The sequence below is a fragment of the Coturnix japonica genome, chromosome 13 (assembly GCF_001577835.2).
Source record: "Coturnix japonica isolate 7356 chromosome 13, Coturnix japonica 2.1, whole genome shotgun sequence".
NCBI classification, from domain to species: Eukaryota; Metazoa; Chordata; class Aves; order Galliformes; family Phasianidae; genus Coturnix; species Coturnix japonica.
Window position 1 is genome coordinate 441,438 of NC_029528.1, and position 24,890 is coordinate 466,327.

The window sequence follows — 24,890 nt, forward strand, 5'->3', positions numbered from 1 at the left end:
CGTCCGTCCCGAAGGTCAGCGGGGCGCCGGCAGGCGGGGCCGAGCGCACACGTGAACCGCGGGACGCCATGTTGGGGGGGGGGCTCTTAAAGGGGACCGCACCGTCACTCATACACCAGGCGGAGCGTTGTGGGGGCACAGCCGGCTGCCGTGGGACGGGCAGAGCGGTGTGGGTTGTTTTTATCGCGGTCTCGCGAGGTGCGTTTCCATGAGAAGCCGCGGCTCCGTGTCCGGCCACACATCACGGTGGGCAGCTCCCGGCAGGCGGTGTCTCCCCCGTAGCGGTGGTACGTGCCGAGCAGGCCGCGCCGTCGCCGTGCGCTCCGGCCGTGGGCGGGGCGTCCCGTTCCCCTCCCGTCGAGCACGGCGCGCCCGGCAGCAGCATGGCGGTCAGTGAGCGGGGCGGTCGGTGAGCGGGGCGGTCGGTGAGCGGGGCGGTCGGTGAGCGGGGCGGTCAGTGAGTGGGGTAGTTCCGCCTCGCGGTTCCCTGAGCTCCGGGCGTTGAGCGGGGCCGCTCTCGCCGGGTGGCAGCGGGGTGCGGGAATTGGCGCTGTGCTGAGGCGCTGCTGGCGGATCGCGTGGCTCCGGTACCGCTGGGCAGCGCCTTCGGAATCGCCGCGCGGCTCCGTGGCGGAGCGCCGTCCCGCTGCACCGTGTGCGGGTCGGGACGCGGCCCCGATGCGTTTGTTGGGCCCTTGGGGCTGACTGCTGTCCCGCCGTGCTCCACAGGAACGGAAGGGGACGGCGAAAGTGGACTTCCTGAAGAAGATTGAGAAGGAGATCCAGCAGAAGTGGGAGGATGAGCGAGTCTTTGAGATCAGCGCTTCGGACAGCCGCAGCCAAAGGAGGTAGTGTCATAATTCCTTGACTGGGGGGCAGTACTGTGCACTACGTTGGCAACAAGTAGTGGTGACCATTTGCTGCTCATGTCCCAGAAGGGATGAAGATAGCTGTCCTTCATTCCTTGCTGCTATTAGTGCTCTCTGATTTTAAAAGTGAGGTTCTTTTCAGAGGCTCCTGCTCTCTGTCGTGGGTGAGTTTTTTCCAGTGACAAAGTGACAAGTAAAGGGATGACTCCCCCCAGGTAGAAGCACAGCTCCTTTGTTTGAGCTGACGTCATTCACAAGGCGGGCACTTGCTCTGCTTCAATGAGAAGGGTTGTGTCACACACAGCCTGGGTCCTGACGCAGGCTGATCTGTTTTACTTGGCGTGGAGTTTGCTGTAGACCAGGTGTGTTTCCTGCTTTTATTTCTTCCTGAATAACCCTGAGAAACCTGTGAAAGCTTGAAGCTGTGGAAATGTTAAGGTGCTTGAGAGCTGAATCTCTTCCAGATCAATAGGATTGCTATCTGTAGTGTGGAAAGACTTCTGAAACAGCACTGCTAGCCTGAATGGGTGTTGGAGTGAAAAAACGACAGCCTTGGCAGCATGAGTTATTTCTTATCTTGGTTTAGTTTGATTTACCTATAAACCACTCAGGTGCTTTAACAAACACCCTCTTAACCTGTAGTGTTTTGTGAGCAAAGAAATGACTTGGCTTTTGTTTTTGCGGGTTTCTAAATCGGTGGTAGCGTCGGAAGGGTCAGTGTAAGCCATGGGTTGGGGTAGACTGCGAAGATGGAGGCCTAATGATCTAGAAGTTATCTTAGATGTTTTGGAAGGTCAGTAATCTACACTTAAAGTGCTGTGCAACAATGTGATGGTTGATTACTTTCAAGTGGTTATATGATGTGTTTGAGTGGAAAAGCTGAACTTAGTGGGAGGTAAAATAAGTCATGGAATCACAAGGTTGGAAAGGACCTCATCTAGTCCAACTGTCCTCCCATTACCATTGCTACCACAAGCTACTAAGCAGTTCATTTACAGAATCAGGACTAGAACTTCCTGCATCTAGGAATGTGTTGCTATCAATTCAAAGCTGCTTCATGATGTCAGTCCTATAAAGCTACAAGGGCATTTCATAAGGTGACAGAACTCGTAGTCATAGCAGTACTTTAAAATCAGGCTGTTTTTGCAAGATACAAATTATTTTGATGTCACTGCATGCTGATAATGCCTGAACATATAATGATGTTAACTGTGCTATTTATGCTTTTCTTGATGCTTGCTTTAAAGCTGGCTACATTGGATGTTTTAATTCTTTGAATTTCTTCTCAGTAAAGGGAAGTACTTTGTTACTTTTCCTTACCCCTACATGAATGGCCGACTGCACTTGGGACACACCTTTTCTTTATCCAAATGTGAGGTAAATATTTTCCTTTACTAATACCTTTAAAGGATACTTTTGAAGTAGCTAATGTTACTTTGTAGCTAACAGAATGCCTTGCTAAGTATTTTATAGGCTTAACGATGATGTCTTCCAGTTTTCTTATGTGTTTTCGACAGGAGTATTACTGTTTAGGAGGATAAAAGGGATGCATGGAACTTGTGTAGTGCTAGGAAACAGGAGTGCAGGTGCTGCTCTTTCAGAGATCTGAGGTTTTTAGGAGATGTTGCTGCTTATTGCTTGTCTAGCTGCACAAGCATCACATAGAGCCTTATTGCCCTCTTTGTAAATACAGTGCTCTGTTTCCTATGTTAACAGGTTTTAGGTATGAATGGATAGGATTCCACAGAATTCATTTCTTCTTTGCATTCTTCTGTAGTTTAAAGCAGCCTCCTGGGAAAGGTTGGCAGGTTTGTCCTGACGTGGCCAGGCAGTGCAGGTCTGGTAGCAGGGATGAGACTGCCTTTCAGTAGCTTAATGGGAGGAAGGAATTGCATTTTCTTTTTGGGATGGGTGCTGATTTAAATTTTTACCATTCTCTTTTCATTTTTCCACTTTGTGTAGTTCGCGGTTGGGTATCAGAGGCTGAAGGGGAAGAGCTGTTTGTTTCCGTTTGGTCTGCACTGCACTGGGATGCCCATAAAGGTAGGACTTGCTGAGTGCTTTTCCTCATGCTTTCCATTCTTAGAAGCATGCAGAGCATTGCTTTCTGTTGGTGCAGAATGTCACGGTGATTTATTCAAAGATTTATCAAGATAGTGTAATTTGAAACCTGACTTTGTAATAAACTTGTGTGCTTTATTTGAACTATGCAGTTTGACTTTGAAGAAAAGGAAATTTTCAAAATTCAGTTTAAGCAGTTTTTTGTTTGCAAGTTGTAGCAGAGATGTTAAGTCTTGGCTTGAAGCAGTGATGAAGCACTGGGTGGGAAGGCAGGGCCAGCCCAGGGCAGCTCAAGTGCATGCAGTGTACCTGAGTGATGGAAGGGCTGGAGCCTGGATCCATCCTTTCCCAGACCTCATTTAAGGGTTGGCAGTGGAGGCAAGGGGATCTCTTGCTGGAGATCCCTGCATACATGTCGCCTTTCAAAAGTAAACAGCTCTTTTTCTTCATTTCTTTGCCTGTTGCTGCTGTACTTGGGCTTGTTCTCATTTGCTGTAGCCAAAGACTTTGCCACCCTGCTACTGTTATGGTACTTTCCATCCCTTTATGGTATTACACAAGTAAATCCTCACTGAACATCTTCCTGCTGTTATAGGCATTCTTTAACTAGAAAGCTCTCCTAGAAGTTGACGCTCTGTCTGGAAAAAGTTGTTGTAGTGGAAAGCACATTGTTACAGTAAAAATTGATCCTTGGTAATTGCTTTGGTCATAGATATGGAAAAGTGCTGACAGACTACCAATAACTCTAATTAGGCTTGTGCAGATAAGCTCAAAAGAGAAATGGAGCTGTATGGCTGCCCACCTGAATTTCCTGATGAGGAGGAAGAGGAGGAAGAAAACTCTGCTAGAAAAGATGAAGAGATAATTATCAAAGACAAAGCAAAAGGGAAGAAGGTAAAGTTGATTAAATGAGGATTGGTAGCTGTGCTCTCAGTGCTTCCTGTTGTGTAGCACAGCCTGTTTTACCTCCTTCACACTCCCCAGAGAGAAATGTGATGCAGGTATTTAAACTGTTTTTCCAAGGTAGCTCAGTACTTTTAATGTTGACTTGAGGGGAAAAATGTATCAGCTGCATGGATCCAGAGATACCATTTTGCTATGTGAAAACTTTTCCAGGAGCTGGTGCACTGTAGCAAACTAGAATGTTCATATTCTATATCTGGAAATAGAAACAACAACTTCAGTTGGGGGTGGGGGGAAGAATGTATGCAGGTATTGCCAATATGAGACTGTATACTATTTTTTTTCACTGCAATTTTCCTGTCAGAGTAAAGCTGCTGCCAAGACCGGTTCTTCCAAATACCAGTGGGGAATCATGAAGTCTTTAGGTTTGTCGGATGAAGAAGTAGTAAGTTTCTCTGAAGCTGAGCACTGGCTGGATTATTTCCCTCCCCTTGCTGTCCAGGATCTGAAAAGCATGGGATTAAAGGTAACTGTTAGAAATATAAAGCTCGGTTCTGAAAGCAGCCATATTTGTATTTATGAGTTCAATTCTGTTCCTTTGGTACTAGAAATTGTCTGCACAATTAAGACGTTATTTCAGAAGTGTTTGTATTATTTATGGAATTATTAATTTAACCTTTTAATGTTAAGTCTTTTAGTATTCTCGTGTGAATAAGTGCTTTCTTATCTACAGAATATAAGCTGTGTGTCAGTCACTCCTTGAAACAAGAATCAGATGAAGAAATAGGGCATTCTTTTCCTGTTTCCATATTAAGATACCACTCTGCAGTCAGTACTGACAGTAGTTTTAGAAGCAACAATGTGATACTACATGAAGATACTTGTCCTACTGGCTATACATTTTTAAAAACAGACTGATAGCGAGCAACAGTGATGCTGAAATTTAGCTTTGGTGACTGGTTAAAACTTCTACCAAACATCTGAAATGTACATTCAGCACAGAAGGTCTGAAGTTCTCACATGTCAGCTCTCAAAGGCTGTTCATGCAGGCTGCTTAATTACCTTTTTAAGCATGCACCATTAGTGTGCATGTAATTCTTATTTTAAAATTAGTTTAGCTGTTTGGTGGTTCCTTAAATGTCTTTACTGTATGTACTAAGTAGAGACTCCTATGCATTTCCAGGTGGATTGGAGGCGTTCTTTCATTACCACAGATGTTAACCCATACTATGATTCCTTTGTACGATGGCAGTTCCTAACATTAAGAGAAAGAAATAAGATTAAGTTTGGAAAACGGTAAGGCTGCTCTGAATTTATTGTACATGTGGATGAACCGAGTTTGTGAAAGATGGAACACTTATGACACCAGAACATGTTTGTAACTCAGACTAAAAGGCTTCTATTTGAAATACCCTATAGGAAGTGAAAAGATGAAGTGCTTATTGTGCTGAGTTTGTGAGATAGTCTGCTTGTGTTTTAGTTTTACCATAACTGTCAGTTCAAGGTTAAATCAATACTGACATCTCATGCAATAACAGTCATTGGCACCAGTGGACAAGTGAGTTAAGCAAACTTTGAAGGTATCCTTGGGGGTTCTCCCTTTGAGAAAGGTATGTTTTCTTTATAGTTTATGAACATATACTTTTTTTTTTTAGATACACAATTTATTCTCCAAAAGATGGGCAGCCTTGCATGGATCATGACAGGCAAACAGGAGAGGTAATGTTTGCAGTTGTTTTTGTGCATGTGTTTCTTACTACTGAAAGGAAAAAAATGCATCTTGGAGCAAAATGTGTTTCATACATTCCAAACTGCCTGTTCTCAATTGTTGTTTCATGGGGAAAATGGAGTGAACTCCACTACTGTGAGAGTACTTATCTTGAACTGCAGATTATATTTTCCATTGTGGCTGTTCCCTGTGAGTGTTCGGCAATTTATGCCATTAGCATTGCTGCAGCATATTTATCTGCTGAAACAAAGCAAATAAGCTTTTATTGTGTTGTTGAGATAGCTGCTTTCATGAGTAAATTTTTGGACAGAGGTGTAAAACAGATCCTCTCTTCAGTCTGTGTTGTATGAAGCAGTGTTTTGTTTCAGTAGAATTGTGATTTACTTTGAAGAAAGTGCTGTTGCCTTAAATAGCATTTAGGTTACTACAGAATCGTTTATTTTCTTTACTGCTTGAGTCAACTTCATGTATTGATTGCTGCGTTGTTTATGTGAACTGCAGGGTGTTGGATGTCAAGAATACACTCTAATAAAAATGAAGGTGTTAGATCCTTATCCAGCAAAGTTAAGGTAAGTCTTGGTTTGGAATGGCAAGTCAGATCCCTCTTATGGTCAAAAGTGAAGGCTAAATTAGCCTGGTTTGCCTAATGTAGGATTTGATTTCATCCTGTTACTTCTGTCACTTTGTGAATTTGGTCTCTGCTTTGAGCTGTGTGAAGCACAGATTTAAGTAAAAACAAGCAGACATGCACCAAATGAGAAGGAAGCCCTGCACTAAATTTAATGATCTATTTAGGAAATGTAACGTACAGGTCATCTTGGCTTAAGAGCATGTTTTATGGTACTGTCAAGGGTTACCTACATTTACCTGTGCCTGGATGTAGGGCCCCTGGCCTGAAAGGGAAGGGAAAATGGGAATAAGAAAAGAGAATGGTGGCAGCAATCTAAGGAGAAAAACTTAATTTACTAAATATGATATCAGAATACAAGATGACACAACATCTTACTGAGGCCTACTGTGAACTCTAGGCGACATGGCAGGAATGCTTCCCACTCTCCAAGAGTCCAGGAGAGTGAGCTCCAGCCTAGGAGTGGGATTATATATATATATGTCCTCCTCCTGTGACTTATCTCTGTCCGTGAAGTCCTCTGGGTTATTTAGTTTTCTTCTGAGAGCTAAGTATTCGGGACGTTTTTATTCTGCGGAACTGGAGTATGAATCTTTTAATGATCCATACTGCACATGATGTTTTGATGTGGAATATTGACAGCAACATTACAAAACCATGACATTCCACCCCTTATTCTACATTATTACATCATGGTTAATATATATACATATATATGTGTATGTAAAACTATGATAACTAAATAGTACAATTAAATGTAATATAACTAAATGTATAACTATAATAACTAAAATGCACTACACAAGCAAATATATGCATATATACATAAAATTATTGACATCACTCCCCTAGCATCAAATTCCCTTGTGGTACACATTGAACATCCCCATCCTTCTGCATTACCCGCCAAGTGCACCCAGGTCCATGGGCAAAAACAGTTCCACGGACAGGTTTGCCCTTTCCAGAGGCTGGAAGGACCCAAACAGCTTTTCACAACATGTTCTTTACATGTACAACAGGGACCTTATCTCCCTCTATAGTGTGTAGGGGGCTGGATTGGCTAGGACAATCATGATTGACAGATCATCTAGTATTGACCAACCAAGTGACTTCTGCCCAATGCTTTTCCCAGTGCTTAAATGTTCCACCACCCATTGCTTTCAGTATAGTTTTCAACAACCCATTGTATTGTTCAATTTTACCAGAAGCTGGTGCATGGTAGGAGATATGATAAATCTACTCAATGCCATGATCTTTGGCCCAAGTATTTATAAGGGAATTTTTGAAATATGTCCCATTATCAGACTCAATTCTTCCTGGGGTGCCATGTCACCATGGGACTTGTTTCTCAAGACCCAGTATGGTGTTTCAAGCAGTAGCATGGGGTACTGTGTATGTTTCAAGCCACCCAGTGGTAGCTTCCACCGTCGTAAGCACATAACACCACTGCGAGATTGTGCCAAGGTGATATAATCAACCTGTCATGCCTCCCCATATTTATACTTTTGCCATCACCCTTCCTTCCAGAGAGGTTTCATCCTCTTGGCTTGTTTAATTATGACACATGTTTTGCAATCATGAATAATCTGCTCAATAGCATCCATAGTTAAATCCACCCCTCGGTCTCTGGCCCACTTATATGTCGCATCTCTTCCTTGATGGCCTGAGGTCTCATGGGCCCATCGAGCTAGAAATAATTCACCCATATTCTGCTAGTCCAAGTCTATTTGAGACACCTCAATTCTGGCAGCTCGATCTACCTGATTGTAAAGTTAGCTGCTGTGAAATTAGCAATTGTGAAATTAGCCATTGTAAAATTGACTATTCCATCTGGGATGTAAGTGTCAAAATTCACATCATACCACATTGCATAGAAGTACCAGGCAGGTGTCTCCATCAATGCCCTTACTTGGTTGTATAATGCATATATTCCATAACAAGAAATCAAAAAATTAAGAAGGGGTCAATAAGTTCTGAAGAACATGATGGCTTTGAATCCCCTATGCAGTGCTCCTAAAATAAAGAGCAGACTCATAGCTGGCAGTAGCTGGCAGGCGCTGTAAAAGTCAGAGCTAGCTAGCTGTGCTCTGAGAGAGAAAGAAATCCCTTTGTTTTCTTTACAAAAGCAAGATAACAATGCTCAGAGTTTACAGCTACACCTGAATGTTGACAGTCCACCTGGACTGTCACGTTCTCAGTGAGCAGCTACAAAATGATAACACTCACCTAATGAAGCTCTCTGAGGGCAAAGAGAGATCCGTTCTAAAAGCTAAAAGGCAGCAACTTATACCCACATTCTCCATGGCTAAGCTGTCACTGGTTACCTAGATTTACCTGTGCCCGTGACAGGGCAGCTGCCCCATAGGGTCCCTGGCCCGAAAGGGAAGGTAAAAGGGGAATGGAAAAGAGAACAGCGGCGGCAATCTAAGGAGGAAAACTTATTTTACTAAATATGATATCGGAATACAAGATAACACAATATAATACAATATGATTGAGGCTAATAAATCGAACAAAATAGAGAGAGTCTCTGTAAACCAAGAGGCCTACTGTGAACTCTAGGTGACACGGCTGGAACGCTTCCCACTCTCCAAGAGTCCGAGAGAGAGAGAACTCCAGCCTGGGAGTGAGATTATGTATGTTCTCCTCCCGTGACTTATGTCTGGCCACAAAGTCCTTTGGGATATGTAGTTTTCTTCTGAGAGCTGAGTATTCGGGACGTTGTTATTCCACGGAACTGGAGTATGAACCTTTTAATGATCCATGCTGCACACAATATTATGATGTGGAATATTGACAGCAACATTACAAAACCATGACAGTTATCCTGAATGTTTTTATGTTGGTAACTTATAGAATGCTTTTCCTCCCCGCCAGTGGCCTGAGGGGAAAAAATATCTTCTTGGTGGCAGCGACGCTCAGACCGGAGACCATGTTTGGACAGACCAACTGCTGGGTTCGCCCAGATATGAAATACATTGGCTTTGAAACTGTGAATGGGGATATCTTTATCTGCACGCAAAGAGCTGCCAGGAACATGTCCTACCAGGGCTTTACGAAAGACAATGGAGTCGTACCTGTTGTCAAGGAACTGATGGGAGAGGTAAGCAGCCTGCTGGCCAAGTCTTTTTCTTTCTGTGAAACTTGTACTTATAAAGATGTTGGTGGAGATCTATTTATAAAGAAAATGTAAATGTACTTTTGGTCAATGAACTCAGTGAGTTTGAATGAGTATCAGCAAGAAGAGCTTACTCAGGCTGAAAGTGCTCTTTTCATAATTACATTTCTCTCTCCCACACAGGAGATTCTTGGTGCTGCACTTTCTGCACCACTCACCAACTATAAAGTTGTGTACGCTCTTCCCATGCTCACAATCAAGGAAGATAAAGGTAACGTTGCAGCAGCAGCTTGTTGGAAGTCTGCTTGGTGCACACTGTGCATTCAGTATGTCAACTGATGTTTTATCTGCTGTATCTTTTCCTTTGTGAAGGAACGGGAGTGGTTACAAGTGTCCCTTCTGATTCTCCAGATGACATTGCAGCCCTGAGAGATCTGAAAAAAAAACAGGTCCATCTCTTCTATCAATCACTTCTGTTTCTATTTTCTTTCCAAAGCATGGAGGAACAAAAGTGGATATTCAGTGGACAAAACAAAACTTTTAATTGGAGACAAAATTTTTAAACAAAATTTAAAATTTAAACAAAATTTTAATTTTGCCACTTCTAACTTCAAATCCTTGTAGTTAATGAAGTTAAAATTAGCTGATCTAAGTCAAGTTCTGCTGTCTTCAAGAAGGATTTTGAATGGGAGTTGTGTTGCTTTTGTCTTAATGTGCAGAAGAAGAGTGTCAGTGAAGCAGAAATAGATTCCTGTTGTGGAAATGAATTTGAGATGAGAACTCTACGAATTTCAAATGAATCTTAAAGTATCTGTTGCTGTTACAGCTTCAAAAGTGCATCAGTGTCTTAAATGGCTGCTGAGTTTTTGTTCCATTCATTTTCAGGGTTTTTTCCTATCACATCACATACACATTCTGATAGAGTCACCTGAAAATTAAACAGGTTTAAGTCAGATATGAGAAGTAGTGAGCAGCAGTTTTGTCTGTTTTATAGTAAAATAGCATGAATGCAAAAGACATTGGGAATGGATAAAAACCTATGGCAAATCGTTTCCTCCCATTCATATACTACTTTTTTTCCCCTTAACTTTTAAAGGCTCTAAGAGGGAAGTATGGTATCAGAGATGAAATGGTCCTGCCCTTTGAACCGGTGAGTTCATTCACATGGGTGCATCTGCAGTACCTGTGGTGGCTTTGTACTCCCTGATGAGAAATGTGCCAGGATGGTGCATCTCTTCCAGAACTTTTGTTTGAAGTTCTCTTCAGCTGGGTAGTTTATAGTGATATTTTCATGTTGTTGTGTGTGATCTGTTAGGGGCTGCAGTCAAGATTTTTTATTTTTTATTCTTTGCTATAGCAGACATACAAAAGCATTATTTTTTGTGGGAATTACTGTTTTGGTTAATGCAGTACATCGCTATCCTGTAATCCTACTGGTTACAGTAATAATCTTGCCTTCAAAGCAAGATGGAAAGGACTGAAGTTTCTTAACTATTAATGCAAATGCATAGCTGAATCAGTTTTTGTTTGGAAAACATAGGTTACTGATAGAGCTGTCCCAGCATTCTGTGTTGACCTTGCTTCCCTGGGCCAGCTGCAATGCTGGTACAGTATGATACTGGCATGACATGAAGAGAAACTGGGTTATTGCCTGTGGTAGAGCAGGTGAGGGGTCTCATAGGGTACATCAGGCGTTCTTGACCTAATCAGTGGAATTGCACCAATACCTTATAAATGCCTGTGAAACTCAATTAGCAATAGATGGTGTCAGTGTGCACAGAGTAGCTCAATGCGGTAGAAGTTGGCCATTGCCCAGACACCTCCTGCTGTGTCAGCGGGGCTGTTCAGTACTGGTTTTCACCCAGCTGTCATGCAACACATTTAGATAATGTATAATAATTGCCTTTTTTCCTCTTTGTCATCTGTTGTTCAAACCCCACTTTCAGCTGCAAACAAACACAAAAAATACTTGTCTCTTTCTGAGCACATCTCTTCTCCTGAAGCAAAATCAAATTCTTGTGTAGATTTTATTATGTTGAAATTATTTGAAATAAATACCTGATGCTATTTTGTTAATTCTCAGGTGCCCATCATTGAAATCCCAGGTTATGGCAACCTTTGTGCTCCATTCATCTGTGATGAGCTGAAAATCCAGAGCCAGAATGACAGAGAGAAACTCGCTGAGGCCAAGGAGAGAGTATACCTTAAAGCATTTTATGAAGGAGTAAGTAATAAAGGAGATCATGGTTACTGTGACTGAGAGGAAAAAAATCCCAGGATGAGAATTAAAGACAAATAAAAGGGGCAGGAATTGGGGAGATTTCCTTTTCACCAGTCCATTTTTTGTTTAAAACTTGTGCAGTTGGAAGAGTTGTGTGGAACTGAAGGAGAATGGAGAAGTGTCTGACTTCAGATTGAGGCTGAGAATTCATTTTTTTCACAATGATCACATTGTGAGGAACTGATCAGTGTTGTTGCAAGAGTTCATTTGGAAACTGGTATAAAAAGATAGCCGTTTATTTGTTATGCTGTCTGTACTTACATGATGGCTTATTGTGATGTACTCCTCAGGTCTGTTCTTGTAAGCTGGCAACAATTTGAATTTCTGCCTTGCTTTGTGGTATTGCCTGCGTTCATGCTGACATTTATACAATTTATTTTTAAGGAAAGGAAGATTGTTCATTGAAAAACAAACAAAACCAAAGCAAGTGAAACAAAGCAAACCACCACAACAAATAAACAAAAAGTTCCAAAAAGCAAAAGCTCACTTCCTATTTTTGCTTGTCAGAGATAACAAAGAAGTGGCAATTACTGCGGGTCAGAAGACCTACTGCACCTCTTTCTTGTTAATTTAAAGTGAATGAACTCCTCTAACTCATCTTTTACAGGTAATGTTGGTGGACGAGTTCAAAGGACAAAAAGTTCAAGATGTCAAGAAACGTATACAGAAGATGATGGTGGATAACGTATGTATGGGTATCTATGTGGGATGGACAGCTAAAGCAGGGACCTCTTATTCTCTGCTTAATTTCACAGCCTCATCTAGGAAATATTTTGGTCTGATTATAATCTTTGATATACTTGTAAAAATACTGAAAAATGAGTATCTGAACTCATTTTCTGGAAGGAAATGCTGGTACAGAAAGGCAGTGCAGTAATCAAGCCATGTGTTGAGTGCTGTAAAGCAGACTGGAATTAAGATACACATTTTAGTGAAACATGAGGATTTGTAAGACTTGGTAAAGTACTTGGATCTTAGCTTTATTGCCCTTTCAGGATTGTAACATCTCTTCTTGTAGGATGAAGCCATGATTTATATGGAACCTGAGAAACAAGTGATGTCAAGGTCATCTGATGAATGTGTCGTGGCCCTTTGTGACCAGTGGTAAGTGAAGTAGTGCTGTAGTTATAAGTCCCTGTCAATTTATATCCAAGTTATGGTATTTTTTTAATGGTAAAATTTTCTGACCATAGGTATTTAGATTATGGTGAAGTGAACTGGAAGAAACAGGCATCGGAGTGCTTGAAACAACTGGAGACGTAAGTTATAAAAGCAGGTCTGAAGAGGAGTGATTGTTTGCTGGTGGTGTTCTCAGAGAGCTGAGAGGAGAGGTTATTAACAGCTTGTTTCTTCCAGCTTTTGTGAAGAGACTAGGAGAAATTTCGAAGCTACCTTAGGTTGGCTACAGGAACATGCATGCTCCAGGACATATGGATTAGGTAGGCAAAGCACTCTCTCTGTTGGCACTTTGTAAGCATGGTATTCATTACATCCTTTGAAAGGCTGAAGTGCTGCCTGGAATCCAAAGTGGTGTAGTTCTGCGTAGAGCAGATTTAACCAACTTAAATCTAGATACAGCATCCCCAAGAAGGCACACTGTATCTTGTGAACTCATGTGGTCTAGAACTTCTTGGGCAGTAATTTTGGAAGGGATTTCAGCAGAAGAAGCTGTTGACCATTTCTTTGTCTTCTCCTTCAATGATGACTGCAAAGTGTGAAAGCAGGTGTTGTAAGCAAGGGGTGGTACTGACTGTCTGATACCTGGCTTCTGCCTCTTCCAGGTACCCGTTTGCCTTGGGATGAGCAGTGGCTGATTGAGTCTCTCTCAGACTCCACAATCTACATGGCCTATTACACAGTAGCTCATCTGTTACAGGGAGGTAACCTGAGAGGCCAGGGAGAATCTCCTCTAGGCATCAGGTAAGGAGAACGAAACACCATTTTGCCTGTTCAGTTGTGTGCTTCTCTGAGTTGTTCTTGACGGAGACTTGCCAATCAGGCTGATGGTTTGCTTTTGTATCGCTGTCAAAACTTAACTTGCTAATGGCTATGTTAAAGCAATTGTGTGAAAGAAAAATGAAGGAAAGAGGATGTAGTACTGTCCTCAGAGAAGGGGAGGAATGTCCTTGAAAGCAGAACTGCACCTGAATTAGATCACCTTTTTTAGTGCTTCTCTGACTTGCCTTGAAATGGTCCTCCCCAGGTGTTTGAGTGATTTATTTCATTGGCTGCTGAAGTCTCAGTTCTTTCTGAGAGACTGCTTTACAGCTCAGAAGAATGTTATGGTTCAATGTACATAATGCACAAGGTCAACACTCCAGTTTTGTTACTGCATTAAAAGTTGGTAACTCTTACAGGCGTGGAGCCCTCTGTCTATAGCGTCTATGTAGGAACATTCAAAGTTAAAGGGGACAAAGCATTTGTACTGAAATAGCTCTCAGAACAGCTCTGTGACCTTTCAGATGGGATGACTGAACTTCCAGTGATAGATATCAGAGAGATGATGTAGCACAGCTGGTCTGGAAATTAAAACAAACAAAAAACACAAAAAACCCAACCCAATGGCATTCTTGCTTTGAATGTTACACTCTAATTTCACCTATTTTGTGAGCTGCTTTTTGGAGGAGTTTACACATAGTGGAATTGCAACATGTGTGTTTTCATGCTATAACTAATTTGAAAAGTATTTCCAAAGGCATGTGTACAAGCAGAAGTAATGCTGAGAGGTTTTCATTTTGGTTTGAGCCTTTCTAATTACAGAGCTTACCAGCATGCCAGCCGTGCCTGGAAACTAACTTTGAAGTGATCATCCTTAGCACTGAGTAACAGATTTAATGTGATTAAGTATGTAAAATTACAGTGTGTTATTAATGAGTGACATCTTTCTTCTTACTATTAACAAATGCTTTTTGCTGAGACTCCGTGGGGTAGGGTAAGTAAGGACTTTATGGCACATTAGTTGCCATTCAGATAAGCAGCCTTAGCACCAAATGCAGGAGCGAGAATACTGCACACATTAGTAATTTAAAGCATAGAACAATAAATACCAGAGATAAAGCAGTGAAGTGGTACACAAAAGTGTTTTAGACTGGTGGTGTTGCCTGTCATTTAAAGTAGTTGTTTAATATGTACAGGAAGTGCTTTGGATCTAGAATGTGTTCCTCTCTGCATAATACAGGGCAAAGCACCTTAGGAGATGTTAAAAGATAGTAAGTATAGATTTGAAATTATTTGGTTTGAGTTATATGCCAAGCAGTGTCTGATGGACTCCTCTGAAACTGTAAGTAGCCAGAGATAAAACTGTGTAGAATGAAAAGCATTTTTGGTGCAGGCTCAGCAGTATTTTCATTCAAACTTGCAGAGCGCATCAAATGAGCAAAGAAGTTTGGGATTACATCTTCTTCAAGGCAGCTCCATTTCCTAAAACAGAGATTCCAAAAGAGAAGTTGGACAAGCTAAAGGAGGAGTTTGAGTTTTGGTATCCTGTGGATCTCAGAGTATCTGGCAAAGATCTCGTTCCAAATCACTTGTCGTACTACCTCTATAACCATGTGGCAATGTGGTCAGATCAGAGGTGAGTTTGGAAATGATGCATAGCAGGTGTGCAGGAGGTAAAGCTGCTGACTCTGCATTACGTGATGTTATAATGTGCAGTACTGATAACAAAAATCATAAAAGCATGGCGGACTCTTAGCTAGGTGTAGTTCCTCTGCATGGGAACACTGTTTATATTTCCTTGAATATTTATTTAGAAGTAACACCTACTTATGGTGTTCATCCCAAACTGGAACAGAGGACTGAGTTCATTTTTTGTTATGTTTTTTTAAAGTATTTACTTTGTAATACGCTTTGTATCTTATCTTCAAACAGAGAAAAATGGCCAGTAGCTGTTAGAGCAAATGGACACCTCCTTCTCAATTCTGAAAAGGTATGGTGAGGTTTTGTGTATGAGCTACTTGTGGATGTTCAAATAGGCCTTTACCAGACTCAAAAAAGAAAAAAAATCTATATGGAGATAAAAGGAGGAAATTGAAAATTCTTGTTACTTCACTCCTAACTGAAAATAGAAAATACTTTCTTAGTGTTTTCACCAGACTCTCTTTCTGTCTTCTTGCCTGTCCAGCAGCAGTGGGTATATGAGAAAACAAAGGTTCTTATATTTGTTTCAGATGTCTAAATCTACTGGCAACTTCCTTACCCTGACTCAGGCTGTGGACAAGTTTTCTGCAGATGGTATGTTCTGACCTGACTGTTATTTCAGTGGTGCCAAAATGATGAGAATTCACGTTTTGCTCTCAGAGAAGCAGTGGGAATATTGGAGTATTGCACTGCAATAAACCTACCGGCTGGTTCTGTTTGAAAAGCTGAGCTGTGTTTAGAAAAACTGGGATGTGCATTAATGGAACACCTGTTCAAATCAAGACCTCCCAGGCCGAGGTCTTCTGGAAGGTGTTTATTTTACCCATTGCTATTGGAGATCAAAACATCAGACAAACGCTGCTGATACGCACTGCGTGCATTCCTGCATGCTGTGTTCCTCCTTGCATCCTCCTGGTGGCTCTTTGTTTTTTTCCTTTCCAACTGTGGCTGTGTTGGGCCTTTGGTTCTTGCTGTCTGTCTGATTTGCTTCCTAAGGAAAACATTGTTTGTCTCCTTGGGCGAAGTGCATCCTTTGAGACATCTCTCTACTTGGCCAGGCAATTTGTAACTTAATTCCACATTTACATTAACATGGAATTAAACGTTAGTTGTTACTGACTTTGGATCCCTCCTGCACCCATATCTGCCAGCTTATTGCATACCAGCTCTGTTAGCTAATGTGATTTCCCCCAGGAATGCGTTTAGCCTTGGCTGATGCTGGGGACACTGTTGAAGATGCCAACTTTGTGGAAGCCATGGCTGATGCTGGGATTCTTCGTCTCTACACATGGGTGGAGTGGGTAAAGGAGATGATTGCAAACAGAGACAGTTTAAGAAGTGGTCCTGCCAACACCTTCAATGACAGAGTCTTTGCGAGGTACCGTACAAAGGCTAATAATACAACATGGTACAAGCTGGCTTTCTATTATATCTTTTCTTGCAAGGATCATCTTCGTAGTTCTTCTGTGGAATTAATTAATTTATATTAAACATTTTTTAAATTTACTTTCAGAAGAGCTGGTGTGACTGTTATACTGGTGGCATTTGCAGCATAGTGTTACACAATGTTCTTATTAAGTAGAGCAGGCTTTGCAATATTGGTGTTTTCACCTTCCTCCCTAGTGAAATGAATGCAGGCATAAAGAAGACAGACCAGAATTATGAGAAGATGTTATTTAAGGAGGCTCTGAAGACCGGCTTCTTTGAATTTCAGGTAGGAGCTCTCATTATAGATAAATAATGCTCGACATTTGTTGCTTTGTGTGGGTTTCTTTTGATCCTGGTGTCTGTGATCCTTAACTAGACAGCTGAATTGGAATCTGAGTTTTATCAAGAAACAAGACCAATTAGATTGACTTAATCTGAAATTATAAAGGCCTGTTTGTGGCATTTACAGAGGCTCAGAGGAAGACACCTGCGATGTTGCATGTAGACACTGTTGAGAGGAATGTTTTCTGTCCATAAGTCCTTTTCAATGGAGAGTTTCTTACAAACAAGTTTCTTATAAGTAATTCAGATAACAACAGAATTTTCTGGAAATACTGCTTTTATATATGCTCCTTAAACCTTATCCAGAGTGTCTGCAGAATCATTCCACTTCACTTAACAAGTTGCAAGTCCTCCTTTATGTGGTTTCCTTATGATGTTTGGGAATGGGGTTAAATACACCGAGTTGTATGTGTAGTGAGATCATATTCATTGTTCCTCTTTGTACTTATCAGTATTTGCAAAGGTAGTTAGGGGTCTTTTATATCTGTTCTAATTAACACTTCTAACAAGGTGGTACTTGTAAAGTGAAGTTGTCAGCTGACATTCACAGTCAGGTACTTGAGAAAAATACACTGCTTCCAGTAATCCGTTTTTGACTTCTACACATTTTATATTCTAAAGGCATATTAGAGCAAAGAGCTGGGAGATCTTCCTTTTGAGTGCTTCTCCGTGGCAATTGCTGTGTTAATGGTGGTGATGCTGGCTTTCTTCCAGGCAGCAAAAGATAAATACCGTGAGCTGGCGATAGAAGGGATGCACGGAGAGCTGGTGTTTCGGTTTATTGAAGTTCAGACTCTGCTCTTGGCTCCTATCTGTCCCCACTTGTGTGAGCACATCTGGTCACTGCTGGGAAAGGTACTAATGTATGTTTCTGTTTTTTCATTTGATTCAGATCTAAGGTTTCTTTAGTTTTGTTTTTCTTGAGGCTGGTGTCAGACTTGTAGATTTCATTTCTTTGAAACTAGGGGAAACATCTGTCCTATAATGTTAATGTATTAATTGCTATGATAGGACGTTGTATGTGACAGCAGATATGTTGAGTTAACCTGTATCTTTTGTTACTGTAATGATAAAGGTAACTTTAATGAAAGCCACTTTGACTAAATTCATACAAAGAGGTGATTTAAAATTAATCTGGTAATGAAATATTCCTACATCTATGCATGGAGCAGCTTCTTTCGTGCTATAGGTGTACTGGGGAAATTAATCTTGTGCTTGCAAGTGAGTTTATGCATCTGTGTGGCAGGTGTGCTTGTTTATGCAACACAAATAAATGCATGTTGGCTGTTTTCTTACTTCTTTACAACTGAGTAATGGATGAGTGCTCACTGAGGTTCAGACTGCCTGAAATTCTGCTTCCAGTCAAGCTGTAATTGATTGAAGGACCACCAGATACATGCACTGAGATAAAAATGCACTGTAACTTCTTCCTTTCTTAACAGCCTGATTCCATCATGAAAGCCTCCTGGCCAGAGGCAGGCCCTGTGGATGAGATCTTAATTGGCTCTTCTCAGTACCTAATGGAAGCAGCTCATGACCTCCGACTCCGTCTCAAGGCTTACATGGCACCTGTGAAAGGAAAGGTGATGTGTAATGGGTTGTCTTCTAAGTGTACACAGTTGGTAATTCTCGATGGCCTCAGAACTCCCTCCTGATATATTTTTTTTTTTCCTTCCTTTCCTCAGAAAGGTGCTAAAGAACCTTCCGAGAAGCCTTCTCACTGCACCATCTATGTAGCCAAGAGCTACCCCCCATGGCAGCACACCACCCTGTCAGTTCTGCGCCAGCACTATCAGGTGGGTATTCTTATGTGGGATTTTGGGCTGCTTCTCTACATTTCTGTGTACTCTAATCTATAAGGAAGCTTGTGAGCTGTAGCTTGTTACCAAACTATTTTATGTAAAGCGAGGTAGTTTTAATTTCTTTTGTACTTCTATGGATATCCAGTGAGCTTTAATGCATAATGAGAATGTTCTGAGGTGTGTCATTGATTCAGCAGTATGTCCTTATTGCTTTTGGCTGTTTCTGAGTAAAAATGGGCCTGCGTTCCCTTATGTTTGAAAGACTATCCATTTGTAAATGAGTTCTTTCCCAGCAGTGTTTCTGAGGAAATCTTACTGACCAAGAGATTAATGTTGCCTTGCTAAACAAGTGGGCTTAAGGGTGTTTATCCTTAAGTAGGCATATACTGTTCAGTGAGGAGGTTTCAAGAAATGCATTGAAGCACAGTGCATATGTCATAAGTGCAAGAAATTCACTTCACTGAAAGTGGGAGAATCTGTTTCTGACACAGAGACTGCTGGGTGGCTTTTGCCTTGCTGATGAACTGTCATCCTCAGCGTTGTAGCTGATACCTTTGGGTCAGGACTGTTACAATATGCAGTATTGAATTAAATCAATATTCCTCATGTGAAATTTGTCTTTGGAGTATTAATCATTGGGAATCCTATAGCATTTCTTGCATCAGCATTAAATTTTGCTGTTCAGTCTGGTATGCTGGATGGGAGTATTGGCAAATATCTGAGCTGTGAATGTAAAATCAAAACAATTGAGGAAACTAGTACTTAAATATCTGCTTGAGGGTGGACTTAAATATGGATTTAAGATGCATCTTAGTTGATAATTTAGGTACACTAATGTGTTCTTACAGACAAGATTAAAGAGTGGCAGTTGATATCCGTGGGTTTTGGTAAATTTTACATCGTGTTTTTAAAGGGATAGGAAAATGATTGTGTGGAATTGATGATGATGACAGACCTTGATGGTATTTTGGTAAAGCATCGAGGATATATGATAATAATAGGTATGTGTTGTGGTTTGTTTTTTTCTTGTTCTTAATGGTTCTCCATCAATCTTTAGGCCACGGGAGGTCAACTACCAGACAATAAGGTAATTGCCAGTGAGCTTAATGCATTGCCAGAGCTGAAGAAGTACATGAAGAGGGTCATGCCTTTTGTTGCCATGATTAAGGTAAGTGTCAGAGTGACAACTCTCATGCAGGAGGCTGATGTTATCCTGACCCTGCATGAAGTACCTCCAGTAGGTTGAGGGACTCGATCCTTCTGCTCTGTTCTGCATTGGTGAGGCCACACCTATAATACTGTGCCCAGTTTTGGGTGTCACAGCATAAGGGAGGCATAGACCTACTGGAGAGTAGTCTAAAATGAGCCTTCAGAGGAAAAGTGAATGGAGCAGCTGCTATGAAGCTTCCTGCATAAGAGAAATTTGTAAAGAGAGGTAGTATTTTGTTGGATCAGCTCACATATTTGCAACAGCTCAGCCAAACTTTCAGTCATAAGAGCTGGTCAGGTCTGAAATGTACCTGGTTGGTTTTTTTTTTGTCTTTAGTTTGACAATTAACATTTCCCTTGCATGCGGGGAATTGTTCGTCTTGCTGAGACTTACCCAGCACTTCATCCCTGTACTCTGAAAGAAGAACAGTAAGCAACTGCATATAAATACATAGAAGAATCATGTGAGCTTAGATTCCCTAGACCAATATGTTGTTTTCTGAAACAGGTTATTCAGTAGTTCCCGGGTATAAGAAGCATTTCTGCTTGTGCTTCCTATCTGTCAGAAGATAAGGCTTTGTGATTTACCAGGGGAAGCAATTCACTGTTAGTGCAGGGGATCTTGCACATTACACTGAGGGAACCATGGCCATGCTGAGAGTGATGAAACAGAGCTTCAGAGGAGACAGCTGACTGAGCGTGTGGGAGCAAGAGACTAATTAAATTCCAAAGAGGAAGTTCTGTTTTACTTCAATAAATAAATCAAAAAGTTGTTGTTATATTGCTTTTAATACTTGGGCTATTGTTACTGTTGCTGTTGGTTTTCTATACTAATTAATTTACCTTTATGTTAACACATGAAGTGGTTGTTATTTCCCTGCAGAGAACTGTTTTATGACTGTTGTGAACGTGTTCAGCTGTTGTATGCTTGTTCTTTATTCTAAACTAGGTCATAAGACTGAATTTCATGCTGTGAAACAGCACTGAAGTGCTGACTTATTGGGAGAATTCTCAACTCACACATTAAATGGAGATTACAAGTGTCAGAATATAAAACACCTTTTGAATTCTGCATTAAAGATGCGTTATAATTGCTCTTAGTCCTCCCATCAGTGTCACCAGCTCCCCATAGAAGATACCCTGTTACAGGAGAATTATTGCATCTATGCTAGCATATTGTGCCAGAAGAGAGCTTGCATATTTTAAAGCCTGTTCTTTTCATGACTAATGTAGATAGATTGCAATTTTGAAGCATCATCTTGAAGATGGTTTTAATCCATTTTTTCCCCTGCCAGGAAAACCTGGAGAAGAATGGTTCACGTGTTCTTGATCTGGAGCTCGAATTTGATGAACGGGCGGTGCTTCTGGAGAATATTGTCTATCTGACAAATTCCCTGGAGGTTTGTATGTATGGACATGCTTGTTACTTGGTACTTATACTGGGATAGCTGGAGGATCAGCCTTTCCAGTGCCACTTCTGAAGAGATTCTTGTCTCTGACCTGACTGTTTTCCTATGTTTTTAACTGAAAGAATTAGGACATATTTACAGGCATCACTGGTAAGAATGATCACAGTTCTTAGCCTGGAGTCCTCAGACTCTTACAATGGCACATGTGAACTGTAGGAGATTACTTCACCCTCTCTGAGAATGGAATCTGGGCTGGGCTTTTAAAACTATATTAATGAAGTAAAATGGCAGAATAGAGGTAGTTATGCCAGCTTTGTATAATCATCAGAATCATACGAGGGCAAGCAGTACCTGTTTTAAAAATCTGTCAATTTGCTACTAATGATAAACTGTGGAAGGAAGGAGATATCCTGCTGCACAGTGGGGTTTTCATGCAGGAGAGTGTAGAGATGCATAAGAACTGAACTGCTTTGTCACAAAGTTTAGTATTACTATTACTCTGTTCCTGGGTGAGCTGGGGGCTGGCTGGCTATCAGCTCTGCTATGGAAGACTTGGGGTTTACTGTGGGGTTGTCAAGTTTAATGTGAGTGTGCTGTTGCTGTAAATGAGCCATACTGTTTCTTGACCTAGATTAGAAGGAGTTACATGCATAGAATGGGATTTTGCAAGCCAAGGGAAGCTGTCCCTCCCAGCTCTGCTGATTTCATACTTGGAGGATGTGTGTCAGTGTTCTGCCCTCTTCATTCTCCCCCATTCCCTACCCCCAGTGTTAGAAAGGATGATGAGGAACTTACTGAGCAGTGTTGGTGTGAATTTGAAGTGCATGGAGATCTGGTAACTCCTTTTGTTCCCTCTAATATGATCAAACTCCTCTTGATTCCATCCCCTCTCCTTGTCTACCTTTCTTGCAGCTGGATCACATTGAAGTGAAGTTTGCTTCTGAAGCAGAAGATAAAATAAAAGAAGAGTGCTGTCCTGGAAAACCATTCTCTGTATTCAGATCTGAGGTAACCAACAACAAAAAATCGGATATTCTGATATTGAAGGTCTGGAAAGTTGAGTACAAACCAACCCACAAATATGCTATTGGAAAGTTTACTTGGAGATGTAAATAGGTGAAGGGCAAAAATTCCTAACACCCTTCAAAACAGGAAACATTTACTGAAGCAATTGCATGTCTTTTCTATGTCTACAGCTGTAAATGTGACGATATCTTGGCCTTCAGGCACTTCAGATTGAATCTTTAAATTGTGCTGGCTAGAGGACCGTTAAAAATGAGTGACTTGAGCATCAGTGTGTACATCTCCTTCAGCCATGTGCACTGCCTACCACCCCTCAGATAAGCTAAAACATGAGCCCAAAAATAGAGGACTGAGAGCTCTCAATCCTGCTGGTCTGAATTTCACTTCTTTGCTGTTATTTAGAAGTTCTGGTGCTGCTGTACTTGCTGCAAGGCATCACAAGCTTCCATGTGAAACTTGTTTTGCTGAATTCTGTAGTGTTTTAATATTTAAGGTACTCTCCTATTAGTTTACAGTGGGATAATAAGTAGCATTCAGGTGCATAAAAATTGAATTAAAAAAAAAAAATTGAATATGGAACTCTGAGAGCACTGCTGAGCAAGGCATGAGACTGGTGAAACTCTGCAACAGTAATTACAGATGTGAATATTTCTAGCTCTGAAACTTTTCAACAGTAGAAATTTCATATATATTTTTTTTTCCTTAAATATGTCCTAAAACGTTGCATGTCCTGCAGCTTGTATTCTAAAGATTTGTGTAGGCGTTTCTGTTCTGCACTGGCATTCCATGCTGTGCAATGGAGGCAGTCTGTCTGGAACACTCTTGGTTTGCTTTAGGTGCATATTTCCTCTGAGCGTTGGGTCACCAACACGGATCCCCTCTTTAATTGTTTAACTTTTCTTTACAGCCCAGTGTGTCCGTGTTTCTGGTGAACCCTCAGCCGTCAAATGGCCACTTCTCTACAAAAATTGAGATAAGGCAAGGAGATAATAGAGAGACTGTGATCAGGCGCTTAATGAAGATGGACAGAGGCATCAAAGGTAAATACTGGAGCCGACATGCAGCTGCCTGTGCTGATTAGGTTGACGTTTCCATGTGAGGTGCCACAGTACGGGTGTAGTACAGGTGCAGCCATGGCTCAGAAAGGTCTCTATGCAGTAGGAAATGGCTTTCCTAAGGGAACAACAGCTGTGGTTGTGTTAAGGAGTGCAAGAAAGCAAGAATGGAACAAATCTGAATCACTGTAGAGCTGGATGCTAGTGGAAAACTGGGCTGAATTCAAAAGCGTCTGACAGCAGAGAAATCTTTCCCTTGTTTTTCTGCATCTCATGTTTCTATTAATGTTTATCTGTCAAAGATAACCTCTGATGGATGATGACGCAGGGAAGAGTACATGATAACTTGTGTAGTGAAATGCATGCAGAGGGAAACATGCTGTAGGCACAGTAAATGTATATGTATATCTAATGCCCTGCTGCAAGGTGAGTATTTTGAGGTGATTGGGAAGAAGCGACTCTTTCCAGCTCTTCATCTCTTCCAGAAGGTGTCACTGTTCTGTCGGTGCACAGGAGTGAAAGGCTGTGCTTGGAGGAAGGCATTACTGAATGATCCTGTTTGTGGGTTTTTCTTTTCCTGGTCTGCTTAGCAATCTTCTTCTGCTGTGAACTTAAAAGGGAACTGTATTTCACAAAAACTCTCCCCTGCCCCTTTCCCCTCATCTCTGAAATTAAGTCCTGAAAACAAAGGCACAGCTCAGTCACCCACAGCCGAGAGAGCAAAAAGGCAGGTGTGGTGCTGGGAATGTGGCCATGGGACTTGAAGATGAAACAGGCAGGTGCTGTCTCTGCTACAGTTTGCTCTGTGAGCACTGAATGACATCTCTTAATGGTTTTGTCTCCAAGAGAATGTATTTACTTGGAGAAGATCTTTAGCAGTACCATGTATTCAGTATTTTGATGAACTTGGTTGGTATCATGGTTTGTGTGTAGCCATGTCCTCATTAGCTGGTCGTTGTATTGCAGATCTCTCTAAAGTGAAGCTGATGAGGTTTGATGATCCAGTTCTTGGGCCTCGCCGCGTTCCGGTCCTCGGCAAAGAAGAAGCAGAGAAAACTGCTATTCCAGAGCAGGCAGTTTTCCACATTGACCTGGCTGAGAAACGTGTGTGCGTCACAGAGAGCGGCCTGACGAGGGACATTGGTGACACCATTGTGTATCTGGTTCATTGAACTGCCTGTGTGCAGCATGATCCCTAACAGAGAGAGCTCATGGAGTGACTTTGAAAGTATTTGTAACAACTGTGTGAATTTGTTCTTCAAAAAAGGAAAACAGCCCACAAAAAAAAAAAAAAATCATTTTGCATGCAATTTATCCCTGCTTTTTGAAATGTGGATATAACTATTTTCCTTTGGCCCTTTGGGTTTTTTGGAAATAAACAATTTTCCCAAACA

General features: G+C 41.4%; 1 protein-coding gene across 3 annotated transcripts; it reads left to right on the forward strand.

The window, feature by feature from the left end:
• Positions 1-179: 179 nt before the first annotated feature.
• On the forward strand, positions 180-24,890 carry LARS1 (leucyl-tRNA synthetase 1). Of its 3 annotated transcripts, none has more exons than XM_015875506.1 (32): positions 180-198; positions 730-848; positions 2,159-2,246; positions 2,832-2,912; positions 3,684-3,824; positions 4,198-4,359; positions 5,017-5,129; positions 5,489-5,552; positions 6,064-6,131; positions 9,068-9,293; positions 9,492-9,579; positions 9,681-9,757; positions 10,405-10,458; positions 11,392-11,532; positions 12,197-12,274; positions 12,608-12,693; positions 12,783-12,848; positions 12,946-13,028; positions 13,371-13,509; positions 14,951-15,163; positions 15,460-15,517; positions 15,759-15,822; positions 16,423-16,606; positions 16,852-16,942; positions 17,713-17,853; positions 18,441-18,581; positions 18,684-18,794; positions 19,858-19,968; positions 21,305-21,409; positions 22,331-22,426; positions 23,349-23,481; positions 24,463-24,890. In XM_015875506.1, the coding sequence occupies exons 3-32, from the start codon at positions 2,196-2,198 to the stop codon at positions 24,666-24,668; spliced, it is 3,372 nt and encodes a 1,123-aa protein (XP_015730992.1). In that variant the 5' UTR covers positions 180-198; positions 730-848; positions 2,159-2,195; the 3' UTR covers positions 24,669-24,890. The 3 variants fall into 3 exon arrangements, with proteins under 3 accessions (XP_015730992.1, XP_015730989.1, XP_015730990.1); XM_015875503.2 differs by lacking the exon at positions 180-198 and adding an exon at positions 258-389; XM_015875504.2 differs by lacking the exon at positions 180-198 and adding an exon at positions 269-287.

What these genes read in the sequence shown, in the direction of transcription:
- LARS1 (XM_015875503.2), top strand. An exon ending in TGAAAAGCATGGGATTAAAG is followed by an intron (nt 4,360 to 5,016) that starts GTAACTGTTAGA and finishes ATGCATTTCCAG; the next exon opens with GTGGATTGGAGGCGTTCTTT. An exon ending in ATCTGACAAATTCCCTGGAG is followed by an intron (nt 21,410 to 22,330) that starts GTTTGTATGTAT and finishes CCTTTCTTGCAG; the next exon opens with CTGGATCACATTGAAGTGAA.